Source organism: Rana temporaria, chromosome 9, assembly GCF_905171775.1.
Source record: "Rana temporaria chromosome 9, aRanTem1.1, whole genome shotgun sequence".
Lineage (NCBI taxonomy): Eukaryota > Metazoa > Chordata > Amphibia > Anura > Ranidae > Rana > Rana temporaria.
Window position 1 is genome coordinate 15,833,203 of NC_053497.1, and position 23,613 is coordinate 15,856,815.

The following is a 23,613-nucleotide window of genomic DNA, read 5'->3' on the forward strand; positions in this document are numbered from 1 at the left end:
CGGAGATCCACGAAGGTACGCGCGTTTGTCGCATTCTCTTACGTCGTCGCTAGTCGGTTTTTCCCGTCGCAATCTTAAGCCTGCTATTTTATGGCTTAGATTTAGACCAGCCATGTTAAAGTATGGCCGTCGTTCCCACGTCGAATTTCAAATTTTTTTTTTTGCGTAAGACGTCCGGGAATACGAAAGTACGTTACGCACGTCGCCGTTCAAAAAACACGTCGGGGCGCTGTAATTTTGCGCAAAGCACAGCGGGAAATTTCCTAGCGGAGCATGCGCAGAACGTTCGGCGCGGGAACGCGCCTAATTTAAATGGTACACGCCCCATTTGAATTAGGCGGGCTTGCGCCGGACGGCTTTACACTATGCCGCCGCAAGTTTACAGGCAAGTGCTTTGTGAATCAAGCACTTACGCCAAAAACTTGCGGGGATACGTTACGCCGCCGTAAATATTCGTGAATCTGGCCCAATGTGACAATCCTCCACCAAATAAAGTGCCTGCTCACCTCTGTGTAAATATAAATGAGATAATGGCCCGGATTCACGTACGAGTTACGCCGGCATATCTCCAGATACGCCGTCGTAACTGAGTCTGAGCCGTCGTATCTATGCGCCTGATTCTTAGAATCAGTTACGCATTGATTTGTATTAGATCCGACCGGCGTAAGTCTCTTACGCCGTCGTATCTTAACTGCATATTTACGCTGGCCGCTAGGGGCGTGTACGCTGATTTACGCCTAGAAATATGTAAATCAGCTAGATACGCGAATTCACGAACGTACGCCCGGCCGACGCAGAACAGATACGCAGTTTGCGTTAGGCTTTTCCCGGCGTAAAGTTACCCCTACTATATGAGGCGTACATGCGGCGTACCAATGTTAAGTATGGACGTCGTTCCCGCGTCGAATTTTGAAAATGTTACACTCGTTTGCGTAAGTCGTTTGCGAATAGGGCTGTACGTAAGTTACGTTCACGTCTAAAGCATAGACGATTTGCGGCGTAATTTCGAGCATGCGCACTAGGATTCTTTAACGAACGGTGCATGCGCCGTTCGTAAAAAACGTCAAGTACGCGGGGTCACATGTAATTTAAATAAAACACGCCCACATCATCCACATTTGAATTAGGCGGGCTTACGCCGGCCTATTTACGCTACGCCGCCGCAACTTGGGTTTGAGAATACGGCACTTGCCTGTCAAAGTTGCGGAGGCGTAACGTAAATAGGATACGTTGCCAATGTCTCCTGAGAACACGATTAAACAACTCCACTCCTCACTCATCTCCTCATTAGTGGGATAATCCTCACCTATCTTCGTGTGAATGGGAAGCAAACTGAAATCCCCTCACTCTCTTGTTTCTTGTAAATAAATGGTCCCGTACTCACAATTCTCAATTCTGCCAGTGTCAGGCTGGAATCCACGAGCTGGATCTTCAGTAGTCACTCTACACTGAATTGCACAGCCATTGATTCGGATATTTTCCAGCTTCAGGCCAAGCTCAGGCAAATTCTTTCCTTCTGCTACATGGATCTGGGCATGGACCAACATCTGTCATCTCCTCAGTCACAATATGTTCCACCTTCAGCTGGGAATTGACTTCTATGAAGTACAGTGGAACCTCGGATTAGAAGCATAAATCCGTTCCAGGAGAATTCTCGTAATCCCAAGTACTCGCATATCAAAGCGAGTTTCCCCATTAAAGTCAATGGAAATGAAAATAAATCATTCCGCATTGACTTCAATGGAATGCAAAACCGCATGCGGCCAAAGGTGGGGGGGCACCAGAGAGCATTCGGAAACGGGCGGAAAGGCCTGAGGACACCTCGACTACGGCAAACCTCGGAAAGACTCAGTTCCCGAGGTTTGCAGAGGTCAGCCGAGTTGTCCTCGGGCCTTTCTGTGCATTTCCGAACGGCGCTGTTCGGCTCCGCTTGGCTCCGGCGCCCCCCCCCACCTCAGGCCAAACGCGGTACTGCACACCGCTTTGGCCTAAATCCTGCTCGTTTCGCGAGACGACACTCACAAACCGAGTTAGGATTTTTTTAAATACAGTGCTCGTATTGCAACAACGCTTGTTGACCACGTTACTCACAATCCAAGGTTCCACTGTAATGTTTACCATGTTTATTTACAAGGAACTCGACTGTATTAGCGTTTTCGTAACCAACCGTATTCTTTTTGGCAAAAAATTTAAACCAGGGTTCAAATTTTTAAAGTACAAATGCTCTGTTGGATCTATTAATTTCAAACAATACAGAGCTTATTACAGATGTGCAAGTTAGAGACAACTTGGGTAATAGTGATCATGGTGTAATCACATTCTCTATTTATTACAGGAAAGAAGTGCATGTTGGTATGAAAAGAATTTTACATTTTAAAAAAATAACTTCAATAATTTGTGATCTTTACTGCACGACACTCAATGGGACCAAATATTTTGTAACAAAGCACGCAAGACAAATCAGTGTTTAAAAGATGTATTAAACAAGTGCATTAGTATTGGTATTCCATTGGGTAACAAACATAAAGGGGTAGATCCTCGTACAACGGCGCATTATTGCGCCGGGCGTAGCGTATCTAAGATACACTACGCCGCTGTAACTTACTTTGTTTTGTTTTGAATCCTCAACGAATTTGCGCCGTAAGTTACGGCGGCGTAGTATATCTCTTGAGGCGTAAGGGCGCGGAATTCAAATGGATGTAATGGGGGCGTGTTTTATGTAAATACGTTGTGACCCGACGTAAACAACATTTTTTTTTAACTGCGCATGCGCCGTCCCTGGGGGTATCCCAGTGCGCATGCTCGAAATTTAACCGGAACAAGCCAATGCTTACGGCGGTGACGTCAATCTGCGCAAATTCCTATTCGCAAACGACTTACGCAAATGGCGTAAAAAATTCAAAATTGTACGCGGGAACGACCGCCATACTTAACATTGAGTACGCCTCATAACAACAGCTTTAACTATACGCCGGAAAAAGCCGAACGCAAACGACGTAAAAAAATGCGCGGGGCCGACGTACGTTCGTGGATCACCGTAACTAGGTAATTTGCATACTCAACGCGGATTTCGATGGGAACGCCACCTAGCGGCCGCCGAAAAATTGCATCCAAGATCCGACGGCGTACTAAGATGTACGCCTGTCAGATCAAACCCAGATGCCGTCGTATCTTGTTTTGTGGATACAAAACAAAGATACGACGCAAGAAATTTTAAATTACGCCGGCGTATCAGTAGATACGCCGGCGTAATCCTTTTGTGGATCTACCCCAAAATATATATTTAAAGCCTATGTGGCCAAATTCTAGTCTTAAAGGGCTTGTAAACCTACCTGTTTTTTTCACCTTAATACATCCTATGCATTAAGGTGAAAAAACACCTTGTATACGAGCATAATCCGTTCCAGGAGAATGCTCATTATCCAAAGTACTCGCATATCAAAGCGAGTTTCCCCATTGAAGTCAATGGAAACTAAAATAATTTGTTCTGCATTGACTTCAATGGCATGCAAAACCACATGCGGCCAGAGGTGGGGGGGCACCGGAGAGTCTCAGAAATGGGCGGAAAGGCCAGAGGACACCTCGGCTGAATTCGGGAAGAAATTGTTCCCGAGGTTTGCAGAGGTCAGCCGATTTGTACTCAGGCCTTTCCGTGCATTTCTGACAGCATTGATCGGCTGCGATCGGTGCCGGCGCCCCCCCCCACCTCAGGCCAAATGCGGTACTGCACACCGCTTTGGCCTAAATCCTGCTCGTTTTTGCGAGACAACACTTACAAACAGAGTTAGTTTTTTTTTTTTAAATACAGCGCTCGTATTGCGAAACGCTCGTTAACCGCGTTACTCGCAAACTGAGGTTCCACTGTATAAATGAACCCCTTATAATAGAGTGATTATCTGCTCATTTTGATACCAAATATACACACTCAGAAGGGTATCAATAAGAAACCAAAATAAAAAACAAATTGTGAGATGATCCATAAGTGCAAAAAACAACCTCAAGTGTAGCAAATGTCCAGTTCTGAGTAGTAGTACTTATATTACAAAAAGGGTTCCACACCCACTTGCTATCACAGGCTGACGTGTTGTTGATCTTTCAAACAAAACACAGGCAGACACCTTGAAACTTCAGATTAATAAGTGTGGACTGGTGCTTAATTGCTTCCATTTGGCACAGCATCAGTGCACTGTGGCCTGGGATTGGTTCAGCTGGTGCACAAGGGGGTACATCGGGTAGCATTGGGCTTTGCAACAATCCATCTTCTCTCACCCGGCCGGGTGTTATGGAACAATAGCTTCCTATGCTGGCTAAGCATGCGATCACGGTGGATATTCTTCAAAAACACCACTAAGATTGGTGAGTGTACCTTACTAATTACCCAGTGCTGTTTCATGATCACAACATTGTGGATCTGTCATTAGCATATGTCTTAATATAATTTCTGTCTTTACATGTTATTTTTTCTATGTTGTAGTTCAAAAGCTCCTGAGGAAGCGGCTACGATCCGCGAAACTTGTTGAGCAACATTTGAGCAACTTTCACATATGTCAAGACTTTGACGGTGCCGACGCGGGCCACATCAACCTTATGCGTCATATCTGGTTGGCGACAGAGTTAACAACAATCTAAGTGTATACCCGTGGTTGTCTCACCTGGTCTTATATTTTGACATTTGTATTTTATTAAGTGTTTTATATATTTTCTTGGATGCATTTGGCATCCTTGAAGTGTATTATATTTATAGATTATTAAAAATATTTTTTTTTACATTGCTAAGTAGTGCCTACAAAGTCCATCTTTTCTACCATATCTCTTAAACATTTACTAAGGATGTGGCACTATATTTATTAAGGGTGTTGATTGCCACCCAAGGGCACAGCAATTAAAATCTCTCACCAAACATTAACTAACACGCAGTAACACGAGATTAGCAAAAGCAGCCCAAAGGGTGGCGCCAGTAGAATCGAACTTCCCCTTTATACTGCCGTCGTACGTTTTAGAACAACGAGATTTTGACTTGACAGTGGGCCAGATTCACATAGAGATACGACGTGTATCTCCTGATACACCGTCGTATCTCTGACTTAGGCCGGTCGTATCTATGCGACTGAATCATAAGGGCCAGATTCACGTAGATCAGCGGATCTATAGATCCGCTCGTTCTACGTGAATTAAGATCCGCTCCCGCAAGTTTAGGAGGCAAGTGGCTAATTCACAAACCACTTACCTCCAAACTTGCGACGGCGGATCCTAAATCCCCCAGCGGAATTCAAATTCCGCGGCTAGGGGAGTGTCATATTTAAATCAGGCGCGTTCCCGCGCCGATTTAAATGCGCATGCGTCGTCCGGGGAATTTCCCGGCGTGCATTGCTCCCACTGACGTCACTAGGACGTCAGTGGTTGCGAGGTGAGCGGGACTTGCGACGCGCGTGTTCGTGAATCGGCGTACGCAAACGACGTAGGAAAATTCAAATTCGACGCGGGAACGCCGGCTATACTTAACATTGGCTGCACCTGATAAAAGAAAACCGCTACGGAAACGACGTAAGAACACTGCGACGGGTCCGCGTACGTTCGTGAATTTGCGTATCTCGCTGATTTACATATTATTTATCGTAAATCAGCGGGAACGCCCCCGGCGCCATTTTTAAATTGAAAAAAAGATCCGACAGTGTAACACAGTGTAACACTGTCAGATCTTAGCCCTATCTATGCGCATCTGATTCTATGAATCAGGCGCATAGATAGGACCAGTGTAAGTCAGAGATACGATGGTGTATCTGTAGATACACCGTCGTATCTCTTTGTGAATCTGGCCCATAGAATCAGTTACGCATAGATATGCCTAAGATCCGACAGGTGTAACTGTGTTACACCGTCGGATCTTAACTGCAATTTAAAAATGGCCGCTGGGGGCGTTCTCGCTGATTTACGCTGAGAAATATGTAAATCAGCGAGATACGCCAATTAACGAACGTACGCGGGCCCGACGCAGTGTTGTTTACGACGTTTACGTAGTGGTTTTCCCGGCGTATACTCACCCCCGCTTCTATGAGGCGCAGCCAATGTTAAGTATAGCCGTCGTTCCAGCGTCAAATTTTTTTTTTACGTCGTTTGCGTACGCCGATTCACAAAACCGCTCGTCGCAAATTACGCTCACGCCGAAACCACTGACGTCCTAGCGACGTCATTGGGAGCAATGCACGCCGGGAAAATTCGCGGACGGCGCATGCGCATTTAAATCGGCGCGAGGACGCGCCTGATTTAAATGCTACACTCCCCCTAGCCGCGGAATTTGAATCCCGCCAGGGGATTTAAGATACACTGCCGCAAGTTTGGAGGTAAGAGTTTAGTGAATTACCCACTTGCCACTAAAACTTCCGGCGGCGGATCTTAAATCGGATAGATTTGACGGATCTAAAGATCCGCTGATCTATCTGAATCTAGCTCAGTATATTTCTCTTCTGTCTGTTATTCTCAGAGTGGATTCGAGATTTTGCTCCCTAACCATATAGTTGGTTATTTATAATTATTATATTATAAATGTATTTATATAATTTTTGTATGTTACCACTGGGTATTTATATTTATTTATATTTACCACTGCATAGAGATATTTTAGAATACATTTCCTTTTATTTTAAACTTTACATATTAACTAAATTATACACCACACTTTTGTTAAGGTTATTATCCGATTTAATCAAAACAATTATGAATAATAATAACAATGAAAATAATCATAAGTTGCAGCCCTAAATTATAATTTACAAGATGACTAGAATTTACAAGATGACTCCGGTAGCTGTAATAAACTGCATACTCTAATGCCGTGTACACACGCTCGGAATTTTTCGACAACGAGTGTTCGATGGGTGCTTTTGGTCGGAAATTCCAACCGTGTGTAGGCTCCATTGGATATTTTATGTCGGAATTACTGACAACAAAATTTTTTAGAGCTGGTTCTCAAATTTTTCCGACAACAAAATCCGTTCTCGGAAATTCCGATCGTGTGGGGCAATTGATGTTGATCCAGGCAAATTTATGTGGCCAGGCAAATTGCAAACAGTTAGCCAAGCCATAATTTAAAAACACATTTAACCGCTTCCCGACCGCCGCATGTAGATATACGTCGGCAGAATGGCACGTACAGGCACATTGGCGTACCTGTATGTCCCTGCCTTTCCGCGGGTCGGGGGTCCGATCGGGACCCCCCCCCCGCTACATGCGGAGGTCGGATTCCCGCGGGGAGCGATCAGGGACGACGGCGCGGCTCTTCGTTTATAGCCGCTCCGTCGCGATCGCTCCCATGAGCTGAAGAACGGGGAGAGCCGTATGTAAACACGGCTTCCCCGTGCTTCACTGTGGCGGCTGCATCGATCGAGTGATCCCTTTTATAGGGAGACTCGATCGATGATGTCAGTCCTACAGCCACACCCCCCTACAGTTGTAAACACACACTCCTACACTCCTAACTCCTACAGCGCCCCCTGTGGTTAACTCCCAAACTGCAATTCAAATGCATTTTTTGCTGTGAAAATGACAATTGTCCCAAAAATGTGTCAAAATTGTCCGAAGTGTCCGCCATAATGACGCAGTCACGAAAAAAAACGCTCATCGCCGCCATTATTAGTAAAAAAAAAAAAAATAATAAAAATGCAATAAAACTATCCCCTATTTTGTAAATTTATAAATTTTGCGCAAACCAACCGATAAACGATTATTGCAATTTTTTTTTTACCAAAAATAGGTAGAAGAATACATATCGGCCTAAACTGAGGAAAAAAAAAATTATATATGTTTTTGGGGGATATTTATTATAGCAAAAAGTAAAAAATATTGCATTTTTTTCAAAATTGTCGCTCTATTTTTGTTTATAGCGCAAAAAATAAAAACCGCAGAGGTGATCAAATATCATCAAAAGAAAGCTCTATTTGTGGGGAAAAAAGGACGCCAATTTTGTTTGGGAGCCACGTCGCACGACCGCGCAATTGTCTGTTAAAGCGACGCAGTGCCGAATTGTAAAAACCCCTTGGGTCATTTAGCAGCATATTGGTCCGGTCCTTAAGTGGTTAATGGTTAAAAAAAAACAAAAAAAAATGTGCAGGCACCCATTTTGGCAGAGGCAAGGTTTTTTTGCTTCTTTGTGTCAGGACTTGTGATCTGATAAACTGAAGACTGCTGTTTGAATGGTGTGACAGGACCCACTGTCAGGCCTCGTACACACGACCGAGTTTCTCTGCAAAAACCAGCAAGAAACTTGCTGGTAGATATTTTTTTGCCGAGGAAACCGGTCGTGTGTACATTTTCGTCAAGGAAATTGTCGAGAACTTCGACGAGCCAAAAAGAGAGCATGTTCTCTATTTTCTCAACGGGAGTCTGATTTGGCTCGTCGAGTTTCTGGTCGGGCTGGTTTTCAACGAGAAACTCGGACGTCTGTATGCTAAGAAACCCGCGCTCGCTCAGATTAAAGTATGAGACGGGAGTAAAAGTAGCATTTGTAATGGAGATAACACATTTTTAAAGCTGTAACAGACTGAAAAGTGCAAATGTCTCTTACCAAACTTTTATTTAACACGCAAACACATGAAATTAGCAAAAGCAGCCCCAAGGGTTTAGCCAGTGGAATCGAACTTCCCCTGCCGTTGTATGTCACCGCGTTTGAGAACAAGGAGATTTTGGTTTGACTGTGTGTACGCAAAGCAAGCTTGTCGAGTTCCTCGACAAGCCTAACCCGTCGAGTTTCTCGGTCTTGTGTACGAGGCCTCACTGTGTGTTTTGGAAGGGACTTTGGGCGGGCCTCCTACCCACAGATTATGGCCCAGAAGAGACTGAAGGCCTGGGGACAAGCTGGCATTGAGATAATGTAATGTAATGCTACATCCCTTCTCCCCCCCCCCCCCCCCCCTCCTCTTGTTGCTGTGTCTAATTGTGTTGGTAAATGGCACATAGACAATGGTCTGGACTGGAGACATCTCTCCGCAGGGGATGTGTATTGAGAGGCTGCCTGCTTACCATAATCCCTTTGGGGTAGATTCAGGTACCTGTTACGGCGGCGTATCCCCAGATACGCCGCCGTAATTTCAAATCTGCGTCGGCGTTTCGTTACGCCGATTCACAAAGGCAGTTATGCTGTAAAAATAGGCTTCCTCCACCGACGTAACTTGATTGCGGCGGAGTAGAATTGTGTGCAATATCACTTTGGCCGATAGGGGCGCTTCCGTTGTTGTCGGCGTAGAATATGCTAATTTCCTAGATACGCCGATTCACAAACGTACGTACGCCCATCGCAATGTATTTACGTCGTTTACGTTAGGCTTTTTCGGCGTAAGGTTGTTCCTGCTATTAGGAGGCGCAGCCAATGTTAAGTATGGACGTCGTTCCCGCTTCGAAATTTGAATTTTTTACGTCGTTTGCGTAAGTCGTTCGTGAATGGGGCTGGACGTAATTTACTGTCGAAACCAATACGTCGTTGCGCCGTACTTGGAAGCAATGCACACTGGGATATGTACACGGACGGCGCATCAAACATTTACATAAAACACGCCCCCCCTTCCACGTTTGAATTCCGCGCGCTTACGCCGGCCCCATTTACGCTACGCCGCCACAACTTACGGAGCAAGTGCTTCGTAAAAACAGCACTTTCTCCTGTATGTTACGGCGGCGTAGCGTAAATACGATATGCTGCGCCGCCGTTTCATTGCGCGCCCCTACCTGAATCCACCCCTTTATGTTTAACTGTAGTCTGTTTCAATGTACAAGTGTTCCGTTCCCATTGGTTCTTTCTTGTCCCCTACCCCCTCCCCTCTATGACAAGCCTAAGGGGAGTGTCCCTAACTGTGTGTAAAAGTGTATGTTTTGTATTTAATAAATAGTTTATTCTCTGCATGTTTAACCCTCAACACCTGTGTGGCTTGTCTCACGATTGAGGGGTTAAGGGCTGGTTATGGCGAATCTGCAGGCTGCGGGTGCGTTTGGAGGACAGGAGACACAGGTCTGGCGGATGTGCCCACCTGGGGTATCCGAGATCCGTCACAAATGGTATGGCAAGAGGGTGGGATATGCCTGAGATGATCGCACACTGAAGATATGCATGCTACTTTGGGACTACAGGAGCAGATGTGCCCAGGCACAGTCACACATCAGGATAGGCATTGACTCTGGGGACATTCAAGGCAAAATGTACAGCTTAGCCACAGTTAATTTTTCAATCAATCAGGTTTTCACTTCTAAAATATAGGTCCACTTTAAGCACAAATCTCACACTAGTGGAAGGGGGAAAAGTCTAGAACATGGATGGAATCACATAATTAAGGGAGAGTAAATTAGTGGCAATGTGGTCCTTTAAACAAGGTAAGCCATTAGTACATTGGTTGGACGTCTCCCCATCGCTTGTAATTGGCTACCTCCAGAAGACGGTCTGCTTTGCAAATGAAGGCAAGAATTAGGGTCAGCACATCCCCTTCTGCGTAATGGGAAAAGTTGGGCTCCCTGCCGAAGAACTGTCGGTGAATTTCTATTAGGGAAAACTGCCCTTTGACATTCTCTGACTTCGGTTTCTCTTCATTATGCAGATACCGGAAGGCTTGAAGAGAATCCACACACAAGATGGAGCTGGAGAGGTCATGATCTTGTTGATGAAGCTCAGTCTTCAGTAGGGGAAAGTCGTAGTTAAAGCCATTGTGGGCCACCAGACAAACTGGCTGAGCCTGACGGTTTATAAACTGGATGACGGTGTTGATGAGGCTCTCATCAAATGTTTCCTTCTCACAGGATCTCAGTAGCTCATTGTCCAGACCAGTGATTTCAGAGGCTTTTGGAGTGAGGGGCTTTCCTGGATCTACGCAAAGGCAAAGCTTGTCCAACACTCGAGGTAGCTGGATCTCCCCTGAGTCATTGGTTGTTGGATTCTTCAGTGAAGACACATGGACAGCCACCAGGCAAAGCTCTGTGATTTTGGGATGATCTCCATGAAGGCCAGTAGCTTCCAGGTCTAGGAAAATGAATGTTTTCACCAAGCTGCCCATTACGGTGTCCTAGAGAAAGAATTTTGACAGGATTAATAAAATTGACAGCACAAAGGTACACAATAACGTGCATTACGCAAGTGTCCCTTATTGTTGGGGCCTTTCTTTCTGCAGCCAGGGGCTCCTTTGAATTAATTAATAAGAAAATGTTGCCTGTTAACTAAGGTAGTGACATCATTCCACAGGGCAGCCATCAGAAAAATTTGGGCAACATACACAGCTTTAGGCCTTCCTCAACCACCCCCGACCCCCTATTCCATTCCCTAGGGCTTGCCCACAGACCATCGCACCAAATCCCCACACTGGCCACCTCACCTGTACGCACTCAGCCCCCCCCCCTCAATATTGTATATATGTTAGCTTCCCTTAATCCTGTATATATGTCAGCCCCCTCAATCCTGTATATATGTCAGCCCCCTCAATCCTGTATATATGTCAGCACCCCCACACCTGTATATATGTCAGCCCTCCCCTCATACCTGTATATATGTAAGCCCCACCTGTATATATGTCAGCCCCCCAAACCTGTATATATGCCAGCCCCCTCACACCTGTATATATGTGAGCCCAGGGCCGTCTTTATAGCATCACGGGCCCCTGGGCAAAGTAATGCTCTGGGGCCCCTACAATGATGACAATGCAGGTAAACAGACACCAAGTAGGTAGGAGGCAGACTGCTTCCCCTGTGTATCTATCACTCTCAGTGCCATCATGGGGCCCCCAATTACGGGGCAGCGTGGGCTCAAGGACCAGCTGCTTTGGGGAAAGTGCAGGGGCCCCCCATGCAGCTAGGGCCCCAGTGCCCAGGTGTGCCCTCTCATTAAGACAGCCCTGTTTGAGCCCCCCCCCCCCCCACACACACCTGTATATATGTGTCAGCGCCCCCCCACACACACACTTGTTTATATGCCAGCCCCCATCACACCTGTATATATGTCAGCCCCACCAGACCCCCCTACACCTGTATATAAGTCAGCCCCCCACACACCTGTATATATGTGAGCCCCCCACACCTGTATATATGCCAGCCCCCTCACACCTGTATATATGTGTCAGCCCCCCCCCCACACACACCTGTATATATGCCAGCCCCCTTCACACCTATATATATGTCATCCCCACCAGACCCCCCACACCTGTATATATGTCAGCCCCCCACACACCTGTATATATGCCAGCCCCCTCACACCTGTATATATGTGACAGCCCCCCACACACACACACACCTGTATATATGCCAGTCCCCTTCACACCTGTATATATGTCATCCCCACCAGACCCCCCACACCTGTATATATGTCAGCCCCCCACACACCTGTATATATGCCAGCCCCCCTCACACCTGTATATTTGTCAGCCCCCACCTGTGTATATATATATATATGTCACACATACACAAATCTGTAAACACGCAAACCTCTAGTCCCTCCCTGTATACAAACAGCCCCCCTCCTTTTCCTTCACAGCCCCTACTTGTAAAGAAATCTTCCTACCTAGTTCCAGCTCGTTTTCACAAAGCTGACAATGAAAGATAATGTTACGCCGAGTAAATTCATACCCAACATGTCACGCTTCAAAATTGCGTCCGCTCGTGGAATGCCGACAAACTTTTACCCTTTAAAATCTTCATAGGCGACGTTTAAAAAAATCTACAGGTTGCATGTTTTGAGTTACAGCGGAAGTCTAGGGCTAGAATTATTGCTCTCGCTCTACCAATCGCGGCGATACCTCACGTGTGGTTTGAACACCGTTTACATATGCGGGTGCTGCTCACATATGTGTTCGCTTCTGCGCGCGAGCTCGTCGGGACGGGGTGCGTTTTCTGGCTCCTAACTTTTTTAGCTGGCTCCTAGATTCCAAGCAAATTTGTCAAACCCTGTAATAGGTGACACAGAGGGTGGAGAAGGGAACCCCAGCCTATGACGTAGGACAAGATAATGGGCAATAGTCTATTGATCTTCCTTGTCAATAAAAAACAGAAAAGAACTGCACCAACACTGATAAGTGTGTAAGGGTTCTAGAAGCTTATCAATACTGAAAGCATTTTGAAAATATAAAATTGTGGGGTGGGAATACTCTTTATTTTAAAGTAGCAGAATACAACCCACAACCATTCAAAGCATGTTTTAGCTAAGGTACCTAGCTGAAGAATAAAATGTATAGTGGCTCTTTAATTTTAAAGTGGACTGCACAGCTTACAAAAAAAGCAAGACAAAAAATCCATGTAAAATAAGAGATCGTATGCCGCGTACACACGACCATTTTTTACAACCTGAAAAACTACATAGTTTAAAACGTCGTGAAAAAAAGAGAGCATTTTCGAAAAAAAAATTGTTGTTTTTCTGAACCCCGAAAAATGTTCTGAAGCCCACACACGATCGTTTTAAATGACATTTTTAAAAAACTTTTAGGTAGATTCAGAAAGAGTTAGGCCGGCGTATCAGTAGATAAGCGACCTAACTCAGAATCTACGCCGACTTATGTTTAAGCGTATGCTCAAACAGAGATACGCTTAAACATATCTAAGATACGACGGCTTGCGCCGTCCTATCTTAGATTGCAATATTTTGGATGGCCGCTAGATGGCGCTTCCATTGCGGTCGGCGTAGAATATGTAAATGAGGATATACGCCGATTCACGAACGTATGCCGGGCCGACGCAGTACTTTTACGCCGTTTACGTAAGAGATAGGCCACGTAAAGTTAGAGCTAGGCCCTAGTTGGAATAGTAATGTCAAGTATGGCCGCCGTTCCCGCGTCGAAATTCGAATTTTTTACGTCGTTTGCGTAAGTCGTCCGTGAATCGGGGTTTACGTCCACGTCAAAATCAATAGGCCCGTGCGGCGTACTTAGCCGCAATGCACACTGGGAAATGTAGGCGCCCGGCGCATGCGCAGTAACAAAAAATTGTAAAAAATGTAAGGTCAAGCCTGATTAACATTAAACACGCCCCCTTCCACACATTTGAATTCGGCGCCCTTACGCCCGCCCGCTTTAGGCTACGCCGACGTAACTTAGCAGGCAAGTACATTGAGAATCATGGGCCAAATCCTCAAAAGGGATACGCAGGCGGAACTGCTGTTCAGCCTGCGTATCCCTGTGCCTATCTTTGGAACTGATCCTCAGAATCAGTTTTCCAAAGATAGGCAGAAGATCCGACATCTGTAATAGACTTACACTGTCGGATCTTAGGATGCAGTACCGCATCCGCCGCTGGGGGCATTTTGAGTCGAAATGCCGCTTTGCGTATGCAAATGAGGACTTAGGCAGATCCACAAAGCTTTTTAGCTTTGTGTTTTCTGCGTAAGTTACGTTTTGCATGCGTAAAATTAGGGATGCTTTTACAAGGTGTAAACTAGTAACACCTTGTAAAAACATACCTTTTTTTCGATCGCCGCGTTTTTTTTTTAAATTTCAAATTTTATTTTTCGCCGCGTAACTTTTTTTTTTCCCGACGCAACTTTATTGTCCCGTCGCAATCCACAAAGCCCGACGTAACATAATTTCGCGCGCTGCCCTTCGGGAAAAATGACGTCACACGCATGCGCAGAACGTCCGGCGCGGGAGCGCGCCTCATTTAAATTGTCATCCCCCCCTGGATGAGAAGACCGCCTTGCGACGGAGGCACTTAAGTTACACAGCCGAATATTTCTAGGTAAGTGCTTTGTGGATCGGGCACTTAGGTAGAAATTTTCCGCCAGTGTAACTTAACTGCTAAAAGTTAAGTTAGGCAGGTTTTTTGAGGATTTGCCCCCATGTACTTGCCTAGCTAACTTACGGCGTCGTAGCCTAAACAGGGTAAGCTACGCCGCCGCAAAGTTAAGCTATTGTCTCTGAATCTACCTATTTGTTTTTTACAACCCGAAAAATGATCGTGTGTACGCGGCATTACTCATCTTTGTGGCGGTTCTACCTCTACTTCTTTCCAGCTCTGCAGACTCTGCCGTTTTTTATTGGCCTGCAATATTACATGCAGTATTGGATACCTGTGTCCCTTACCATGTGTCACGACTCCCTCAAACTTCTACAGAAAAGCTTTGGATTGTGAGCATAATTAGTTCTGGAAACATGTTTGTAATCCAAAGCACTTGTATATCAAAGAAAATTTTCCCATAAGAAATAATGGAAACTCAAATGATTCGTTCCACAACCATTTATTCATAAATCCTCCTGTTTATAGTCCAAATAAAAAGATTATAGCAATGTGACCAGATTGTGTAACCATAAAATGTCCATCCACCATCCAAGCTGGGGGGAAGTAGGAGGATAAGTGAGGTCAAGGTGGGTAGCTAGAAGGTAGTCGGGGAACACAAAGGACAGAGAGAGCAGCACCATCTAAGTGCAGTATGACCGCAATTTAATATATAACCGGTAAGAAATACACTCACAAGGTTAAGCACTTCAATGCCAGGCACTTCCGCCCCTTCCTGCCCAGGACAATTTTCAGCTTTCAGCGCTGTCGCACTTTGAATGACAATTGTATGGTCGTCCTACACTGTACACAAACGAAATTGTTATCATTTTGTTCCCACAAATAGAGTTTTCTTTTGGTGGTATTTGATCACCACTCGGGTCTTTATTTTATGCTAAACAAACTAAAAAAAAATGTTTTTTCTTTTTTTTCGGTTATAAAATGTTGTTTTGTCTTTCACTGATGGGCACTGATGAGGAGACACTGATATGTAGAATTGATGGGCACTGATAGGTGGCACTGATATGCAACACTGATGGGCACCAATAGGCAGCACTGATATGCAGCACTGATGGGCACTGATAGGCGGCACTGACTAGCGTCTGTCATGAGCACTGACAGGCGACTGTGATGGGCACTGACAGGAGGCACTGATTGGCACTGATGGGCAGCACTGATGATGAGGTACTGGGAGGTTTTACTGCTGGGCACTGTGATGGGCACAGACTGGCACTGATATTGGCACTTATTGGCACTGTGATGGGCACTGTCATACATTTTTTTATGGGGCACTGACTGGCAGCTTATGGGCACTTTTTAGCAGCTGTGCCGCCATGTCAGGATAACAGAACCACTTCCCGGCCGTCAATCTGCTATAGGCCAGGCAGAAAGTGGTTAAAAACAATTCCAGCATAAATGATGAATGTGTTGCTCATCTGCTGTACTCTCGAGTGGGAGCTGCTAGTGTGTCAGTGGCCAGAGGCGCTGGTGGCTTCAAAGTGACGTCATCAGTGCACCCGAGTGTCTCTGAGTTTACCAGGAAGCGTTGGGACCTCTGGCCACCGACACACCAGCAGCTACCACCCCGAGAGTAGAGCGTATGAACATGATCATTTATGCGGAAATTGCTTTTATACATGAAATTGCAGTCATATTGCACTTAGATGGTGCTGCTCTCTGTGCTTTAGGACAGGGGAGTGACAGCTGGCGGGAGGGGAGGAGGCAGCAGGGAGGGGAATCCCATGGACAGATGAAATGTCATTGGTTGTGAAGGACACGGCGGGCCCGCTGCTTAACAACCAATAATTGCCTGCATTCATTTCTTCATTTCCGCGGTTATCCGGAAAATCCAGCTGACAGCTGAAAGAACTGAGCCAGTAGGTATTGGTTTCGGGTACTGGTGCATTTGCACGAGTACCGATAACCGTGCAAATGCCTAGTATTGCCATCGGTACCAGTATCGGTGCAACCCTAGTTAAAACCATTGTAACTGCCAAAGTTCTAAGGATTTTTTACCATGTACAAACATCGAATGACGTAGTATATTTTAAAGTGTTTAAAGAGTAAATAATCCCCCCCCCCAAAAAAAAATATTCTAAGCTTACTTATGCAAGTCATCACCTCGTAAAATCTATTAATAGTTGCGTTATGTTGATAATGGGTTTGGCAGCCTTACAATAAAGGTTAAAAATAAGTAAACAATAATTATCAAGTTTGAAAAAATCTTCTTTGTTGGGTAGTAAAACGTAGAGCTGTATCCAGACAATGTTAAAAAAACTAAAACATAAATGAAAAAAAAGGCAGACTTGATGGACCACTTCCGTTTCTGCTGTCGTTATTCTATGGATCTAAAACCCTGCGTAGGTTTCCTGTAATCTCCATTTAATCCTATAAAGAGTTCACCCTTTAGCTAAGGAGACCATAGATCAGGGGTCTCAAAGTGTCGGCTCTCCTGCTGTTGCAAAACTACAAGTCCCATGAGGCATTGCAAGGCTGATGCCTAGTACACACGATCGGTTTTCCCAACGATCAAAAGACCATCGGGAAAACCGAGAACCAGTTCGGTCCCTTTTCCCCTGTACACACGGCCGGTTTTCCCGACAGGAAAACTGCCAGGAGAGCTTTGGTGCGGAAAACCGGCGGTGTGTATGCTCCCTAGCAGTGTTTCCCATAGGAAAACTGCGGGGGAAAAAACGCTGCGATCCGCGGTGAGAAAAAAGAGACATGTTCTTATTGGCCCGGATTCAAGAAGCAATTGCGCCTGCGTAACCATAGGTTACACAGCGCAATTGCTTACTTGCTCCGGCGTTACGAATGCTCCTGATTCAGGAACATCGTAACAACGACTGCAGCCTAAAATCTGCGTGGCATAAGGCTCTTATGCCACGCATATCTTAGGCTGCATTCTTGCGATGGCCGCTAGGGGGCGCTCCCATTGTGCTCAGTGTATAGTATGCAAATTGCATACTAACACCGATTCACAATGTTGCGCGAGCCCTGCGTACGCAATTTACGTTGTTTCCGTACGGTGTGTTTAGCCTAAGGCTGCCCCTTCTAATAGCAGGGGCAGCCAATGCTAAAGTATACCAGACGTTCCCGCGTTGCGACGTTCGATTTTTACGTAATTTGCGTAAGTGATTCGTGAATGGCGCTGGACGCCATTCAAGTTCACTTTAAAGCAAATGACGTCCTTGCGACCTCATTTGCCGCAATGCACGTCGGGAAAGTTTCCCGACGGAGCATGCGCTCTACCTGAATCCGGGCCATTGTTTAAACCGCAGTTTTCCTGTTGGGAAAACTGCTAAGGAGCATAGACACGGCCGGTTTTCCCGGCCAAAGGAAAACACGGCAGTTTTCCCGACAGGAAAACCGATCGTGTGTACTAGGCATCACAGTTACAAGCATGACTCCCACAGGCAGAGGCATGATGGGACTTGTAGTTTCGCAAACAGCTGGAGGGGCACCAGTTTGAGACCCCCTGCCATAGAGCTAAGACAGGGGTGGCCAACCTGTGGCCCGCGGAGCCCTCTGATGTGGCCCACGACCTCCTGCTCTGGAATGGCGGGTTGGCAAGCCCAGATCGCAGGTTCAGGAAGAAAGCGGCTGCGGAGCAGGGCACCATAAGCCGATGCTTTCTCCACAGGCGGAGACTATGGCAAAGTTCAGCTAACCCGCAGGGTAGACGCAGTGGGTGCGGGTAAACCGTAGCACATCAGTGTGAAAGCAGTCTTATGCCCGACGGAAAAAGTCAGATGGACTTTTTCCATCGGATTTTCCGATCGTGTGTAGCCCCATCAGAGTTTTTTCATCGGAAATTCCGATGAATTCCATCGGACTTTAGATATAGAACATGTTCTATATTTTTCCAATGGAATTCCGTTGTGATTCCGATCGTGTGTACGCGGCATTAGGCCCTTTTCACAGGATCAGCCCGACCAAATGGGACCTTCAATTCACCTCTATAGAGCGACAGATGTCCGTTTACCCCCACCTACCTCCAATCCGAAAAACAGACAGGAATTTGTCCCCTTACATTTGGGTGGATCGGAGGGCCTATAGAGTAGTCGCAACCCTTCATCCGCCCGCTCTGCTCATTGTGGCCCGCGACTGGTTACCAAGGTACTTAAGTGGCCCTTGCGCTTCAAAAGGTTGGGCACCCCTGAGCTAAGATCTTGTTGGTTCAAGGACAAGTGTAAAACTGCAAGGGAGGTTTGAGGTAATATTAAACTTAAATAGCTGGATTCACATAGGGTTTCCTAACTTTGCGGCGGCGTAGCTTAGCGTGTTTACACTACGCCGCCGTAAGTTAGCTAGGCAAGTACATGATTCACAAAGTACTTGCCTGCTAAGTTACGGCGGCGTAGCGTAAATGCGGCGGGCGCAAGCGCGCCTAATTCAAATTCGGCTGAGGGGGCGTGTTTTATGATAATTAGGCTTGACCCAACGTGATTGACGTTTTTTTGGAACTGCGCATGCGCCGTGCGCCTACATTTCCCAGTGTGCATTGCGGCTAAGTCCGCCGCACGGCCTATTGATTTTGCCGTGTACGTAAACTACGTAAATCCCTATTCACGGACAACTTACGCAAACAACGTAAAATTTTCGAATTTCGAAGCGGGAACAGCGTCCATACTTTAACATTACTATTCCAACTCATTGATGGAATAACTTTAGGCCTGATAATGCGTTACGTAAACGGCGTATCTGTACTGCGTCGGGCTGGCGTACGTTCGTGAATCGGCGTATCTAGTGATTTACATATTCTACGCCGACCGCAATGGAAGCGCCACCTAGCGGCCAGCCTAAATATTGCACCCTAAGATAGGACGGCGCAAGCCGTCCTATCTTAGATAGGTTTAGGTGTATCTCTGTTTGAGAATACACTTAAACATAGGTCAGCGCAGATTGCGAGTTAGGTCGGCGTATCTACTGATAGGCCGACCTAACTCTACCTGAATCCAGCTAAAAATACTTAAAAGTGTGTTCATAAAAAAAAATAAAAAAATAATCCATATAGTTGTTTGTCTAGCTCTTGAAGCTGTGTGTCAATTCATTCTGTGCGGATTTGGCAAAATGGGATGCTCTCAGGCTATAGTCTCTGCAATTCGATTGAGAGAAAACAGGAAATACTGCATTATGGCCACTAGCTGGTGCTGACGATCATAGGAAATACATATGCTCCTCTATGCCATCTAGTGGCCATAATGCTGTATTTTCTGCATTCCCACATTCAAATTGCAGAGAATATAGCCTGAGAACATTCAATTTTCTTTCCAGGAGAATCAAAAATGTTCTTTACATCTGGAAAGAAGATCTGATTGATAGTGAGAGCTGATGACTTAGTAGGATATAACTGTTTGTTTTTGCATTTTTCTTGTCACATTGACACCTATTTGTTTCCATTTCTTGTCCTGGGGTCACAGGGGCAATATCTTTCTAGTGGGGTCACAGGGGCAATACTTGATGGAAAATCTTCCTAGTGGGGTCACAGAAATGAATTGTAACCTGACCTGATGTTGTAACTTTTACACAGAGCCTAATGAACCATGTACAATACACGGAAAACAATGCAGGTTTTCTATTCTTCACCCGAAGCACAGTGTCATTGTCTATATAGGAACACATGACTAAACATCAGCTACTCTGTATACATTCTAGATCAGGCTAGAGTCAACAGTGAACGGTTACCAATAGATCATTTAGCAAACAGGAAGTGATGAAGTCTGATTGTTTCCAAAAGCTTGCTGTGGTACACCAGATCCATGCGTCCCGGCCCCTTACCACGTGATCATCTGTCAGCCAATGACAGCTGATCACATGATGTAAACAAAGCTCGGTAATCGTTTTGTTTTTTTTCCTCACGCCGACAACCAGCTCTGTGATGTCATCATGGAGGAGGGGAAGAGGACTTCAGTGGCAACCTGTGAAGCTCTGGTGAACTCCATGCCCAAGAGGGTTAAGGCAGTGCTGGAAAATAATGGTGGCCACACAAAATATTGACACTTTGGGCCCAATTTGGACATTTTCACTTAGGGGTGTACTCACTTTTGTTGCCAGAGGTTTAGACATTGAGTTATTTTGAGAGGACAGCAAATTTACACTGTTTTCCATTTCCCAGCCGAGCGTACGCATATATGCGTCCTCGGCTTTCGGGGGTTATACCGAGATGATGCCCGCAGCTGCAGGCATCATCCCAGTACCGTTGTTTAGAGCAGTTGTTATACCGGAGGAGTGGGAGGGGTAGCCACCCCCCCCCCCCCGCCTCCCGCCGCTCTGACCGGCCTCCCGTCTCACCGGGAGACCCGATCTTCAATCCGCCACCTCCAGTGCCTAGCCCCAGACTAGAACAAAGCTGTAAACGGCTTACATCCAGTCTCCTCAATGTAAACACGGAAGCGACGTCATGACGTCACTTCCGGGTTACTCAGCTGCCAATGGCACCGAATTTAAAAAAATACACAGTATTCAGAATCGCCGTTTTCGGCGATCTGAATACTTTGAAGTGCAAAGGAGGGATCGGGGGTCTTTTAGACCCCCGATCCCTCCATAAAGCGTACCTGTCACCACCTATCACTGTCACAAGGGATGTTTACATTCCTTGTGACAGCATTAAAAGTGATCAAAATTTAAATTTTTTTAAAAATAGAATTTTATATTATAAAAAAAAAAAAAAAAATAAGGAAAAAAAAAAATTTAAAGTGCCCCTCTCCCCGCGAGCTCACGCAGCAAAGAAGATGCATATGGAAGTGGAGCCCGCATATGTAAACAGTGTTCAAATCACACATGTGAGGTATCGCCGCGATCGTCAGAGCGAGAGCAATAATTCTACCACTAGACCTCCTCTGTAACTCTAACCTAGTAACCGTAAAAAAAAGTTTAAAGCGTCGCCTATGCAGATTTTTAGGTATCGTAGTTTGTCGCCATTCCACGAGTGCGTGCAATTATAAAGCGTGACATGTTTGGTATCCATTTACGCGGCTTAACATCATCTTTTACATTATACGAAAAAATTGGGCTAACTTTTTTTTATTTTTTTAAATTGGGCTAACTTTACTTTTTCATTTTTTTTTTAAATCCATAGTTAATTTTTCCCAAAAAGTTGCGTTTAAAACACCGCTGCACAAATACCGCGTGACAAAAAAATATTGCAACAATCGCCATTTTATTCTCTAGATTCTCTGCTATAAAAAAAACGATATAATGTTTGGGGGTTCTAAGTAATTTTCTAGCAAAAAATACAGATTTTAACTTGTAAACACCAAATGTCAGAAATAGGATTAGTCATGAAAGGGTTAAACAGATGTACACTCGCTACTTTACATTGTAGCAAAGTGTCATTTCTTCAGTGTTGTCACATGAAAAGATAGAATATTTTTTTTTCCCGATATGTGAGGGGTGTCCTCACTTTTGTAATTTACTGGTATATATAAATATATATATATATAAATATATATATATATATATATATATATATATATATATATATATATATATATATATATATATATATATATATTACTGTATATTAGACTACAAACAATACAACACACAGATCACGCACAGGTTACATACATACATCTTCATAGACATACCTGATATGACTGTTTTTGATACGACGGTTCAGTAGCTGTGGTCCTTCCTCGAACATGTTGGGACAGCTTTATAAAGCGAGTGAGTCACTCCCTCCCATTGTCCCTATAGGACGGAGCACAGCACAGCCTCATGATCACGCCCTCTGGACGGGACGCACAAGCAGTAGGAGCCTCTCGTGATCTGAGATTAAATCAGTTTCTGTTTTATATCATGCAATTTCAGTTTCATTTCCTTAGGACGTGGAGTGTTTTCGTATAGACACAAATGTGCAAAAGTTTTAGGCAGGTGTGAAGATGCTAAAGTTGCTTTAAAAAATAGAAGTGTTAATAGTTTATTTTTATCAACAAAATAGAAATTATGGGCCAGATTCAGAAAGAATTACGTTGCGCAGCGGCGGCGTAACGTATCCCATTTCCGTTACACCGCCGCAGGTTTACAGCGTAAGTGCCTGATTCACAAAGCACTTACCTGTAAACTTGCGGCGGTGTAACGTAAATCCGCTCGGCGCAAGCCCCGCCTAATTCAAATGGGGCGGGCACCATTTAAATTAGGCGCGTTCCCGCGCCGAGCGTACTGCGCATGCTCCGTCCGTCAAATTACCCGACGTGCATTGCATCGCAAGGAACTTCATTGGTTTGACGTTAACGTAAATGGCATCCAGCGCCATTCACGGACGACTTACGCAAACGACGTGAAATTTAAAATTTCAACGCGGGAACGACGGCCATACTTAACATTGGTAGACCACCTAGGAGGCAGCCTTAACTTTACGACGCATATCGCTACGGAAACAACGTAAATTTAGATCGACGGGCATCGCGGACGTTCGTGAATCGCCGTAACTAGTCATTTGCATATTCTACGACGACCGCAATGGCCTCGCCACCTAGCGGTCGGCCTAGAATTGCAGCCTAAGATCCGACGGTGTAACACAAGTTACACCTGTCGGATCTTAGGGCTATCTATGTGTAACTGATTCTATGAATCAGTCGCATAGATACGACAATCGTATCTCAGAGATACGACGGCGTATCAGGAGATACGCCGTCGTGTCTCTTCTCTGAATCTGGCCCTCAGTGAACAGAAGAGAAATCCAAATCCAATCAATATTTGGTGTGACCACCCTTTTGCCTTCAAACCAGCATCAGATCTTCTAGGTAGACTTGCACACAGTTTTTCGAGGAATTCGGCAGGTAGGTTGTTCCAAACATCTTGGAGAACTAAGCACAGATCCTCTGTGGACTGTTGGGACTTTTTTATATAGACTGGGCTAGATTCAAGTAGCCCGCCGTAAGTGTGTGC

The 23,613-nt window shown here is 45.3% G+C and overlaps 1 protein-coding gene across 1 annotated transcript; it reads right to left on the minus strand.

The window, feature by feature from the left end:
- Positions 1–9,958: 9,958 nt before the first annotated feature.
- Positions 9,959–22,415, minus strand: LOC120913136 (three prime repair exonuclease 2-like). The gene is made up of 2 exons (XM_040322858.1): positions 22,311–22,415; positions 9,959–11,036 (listed from the first exon to the last, which is right to left on the minus strand). Exon 2 carries the CDS (start codon positions 11,025–11,027, stop codon positions 10,362–10,364), a length of 666 nt encoding a protein of 221 aa, XP_040178792.1. The 5' UTR covers positions 11,028–11,036; positions 22,311–22,415; the 3' UTR covers positions 9,959–10,361.
- Positions 22,416–23,613: the final 1,198 nt, after the last annotated feature.

Coding starts and splice junctions, on each gene's coding strand:
- LOC120913136 (XM_040322858.1), bottom strand. CDS start 11,027: ATGGGCAGCTTGGTGAAAACATTCATTTTCCTAGACCTGGAAGCTACT.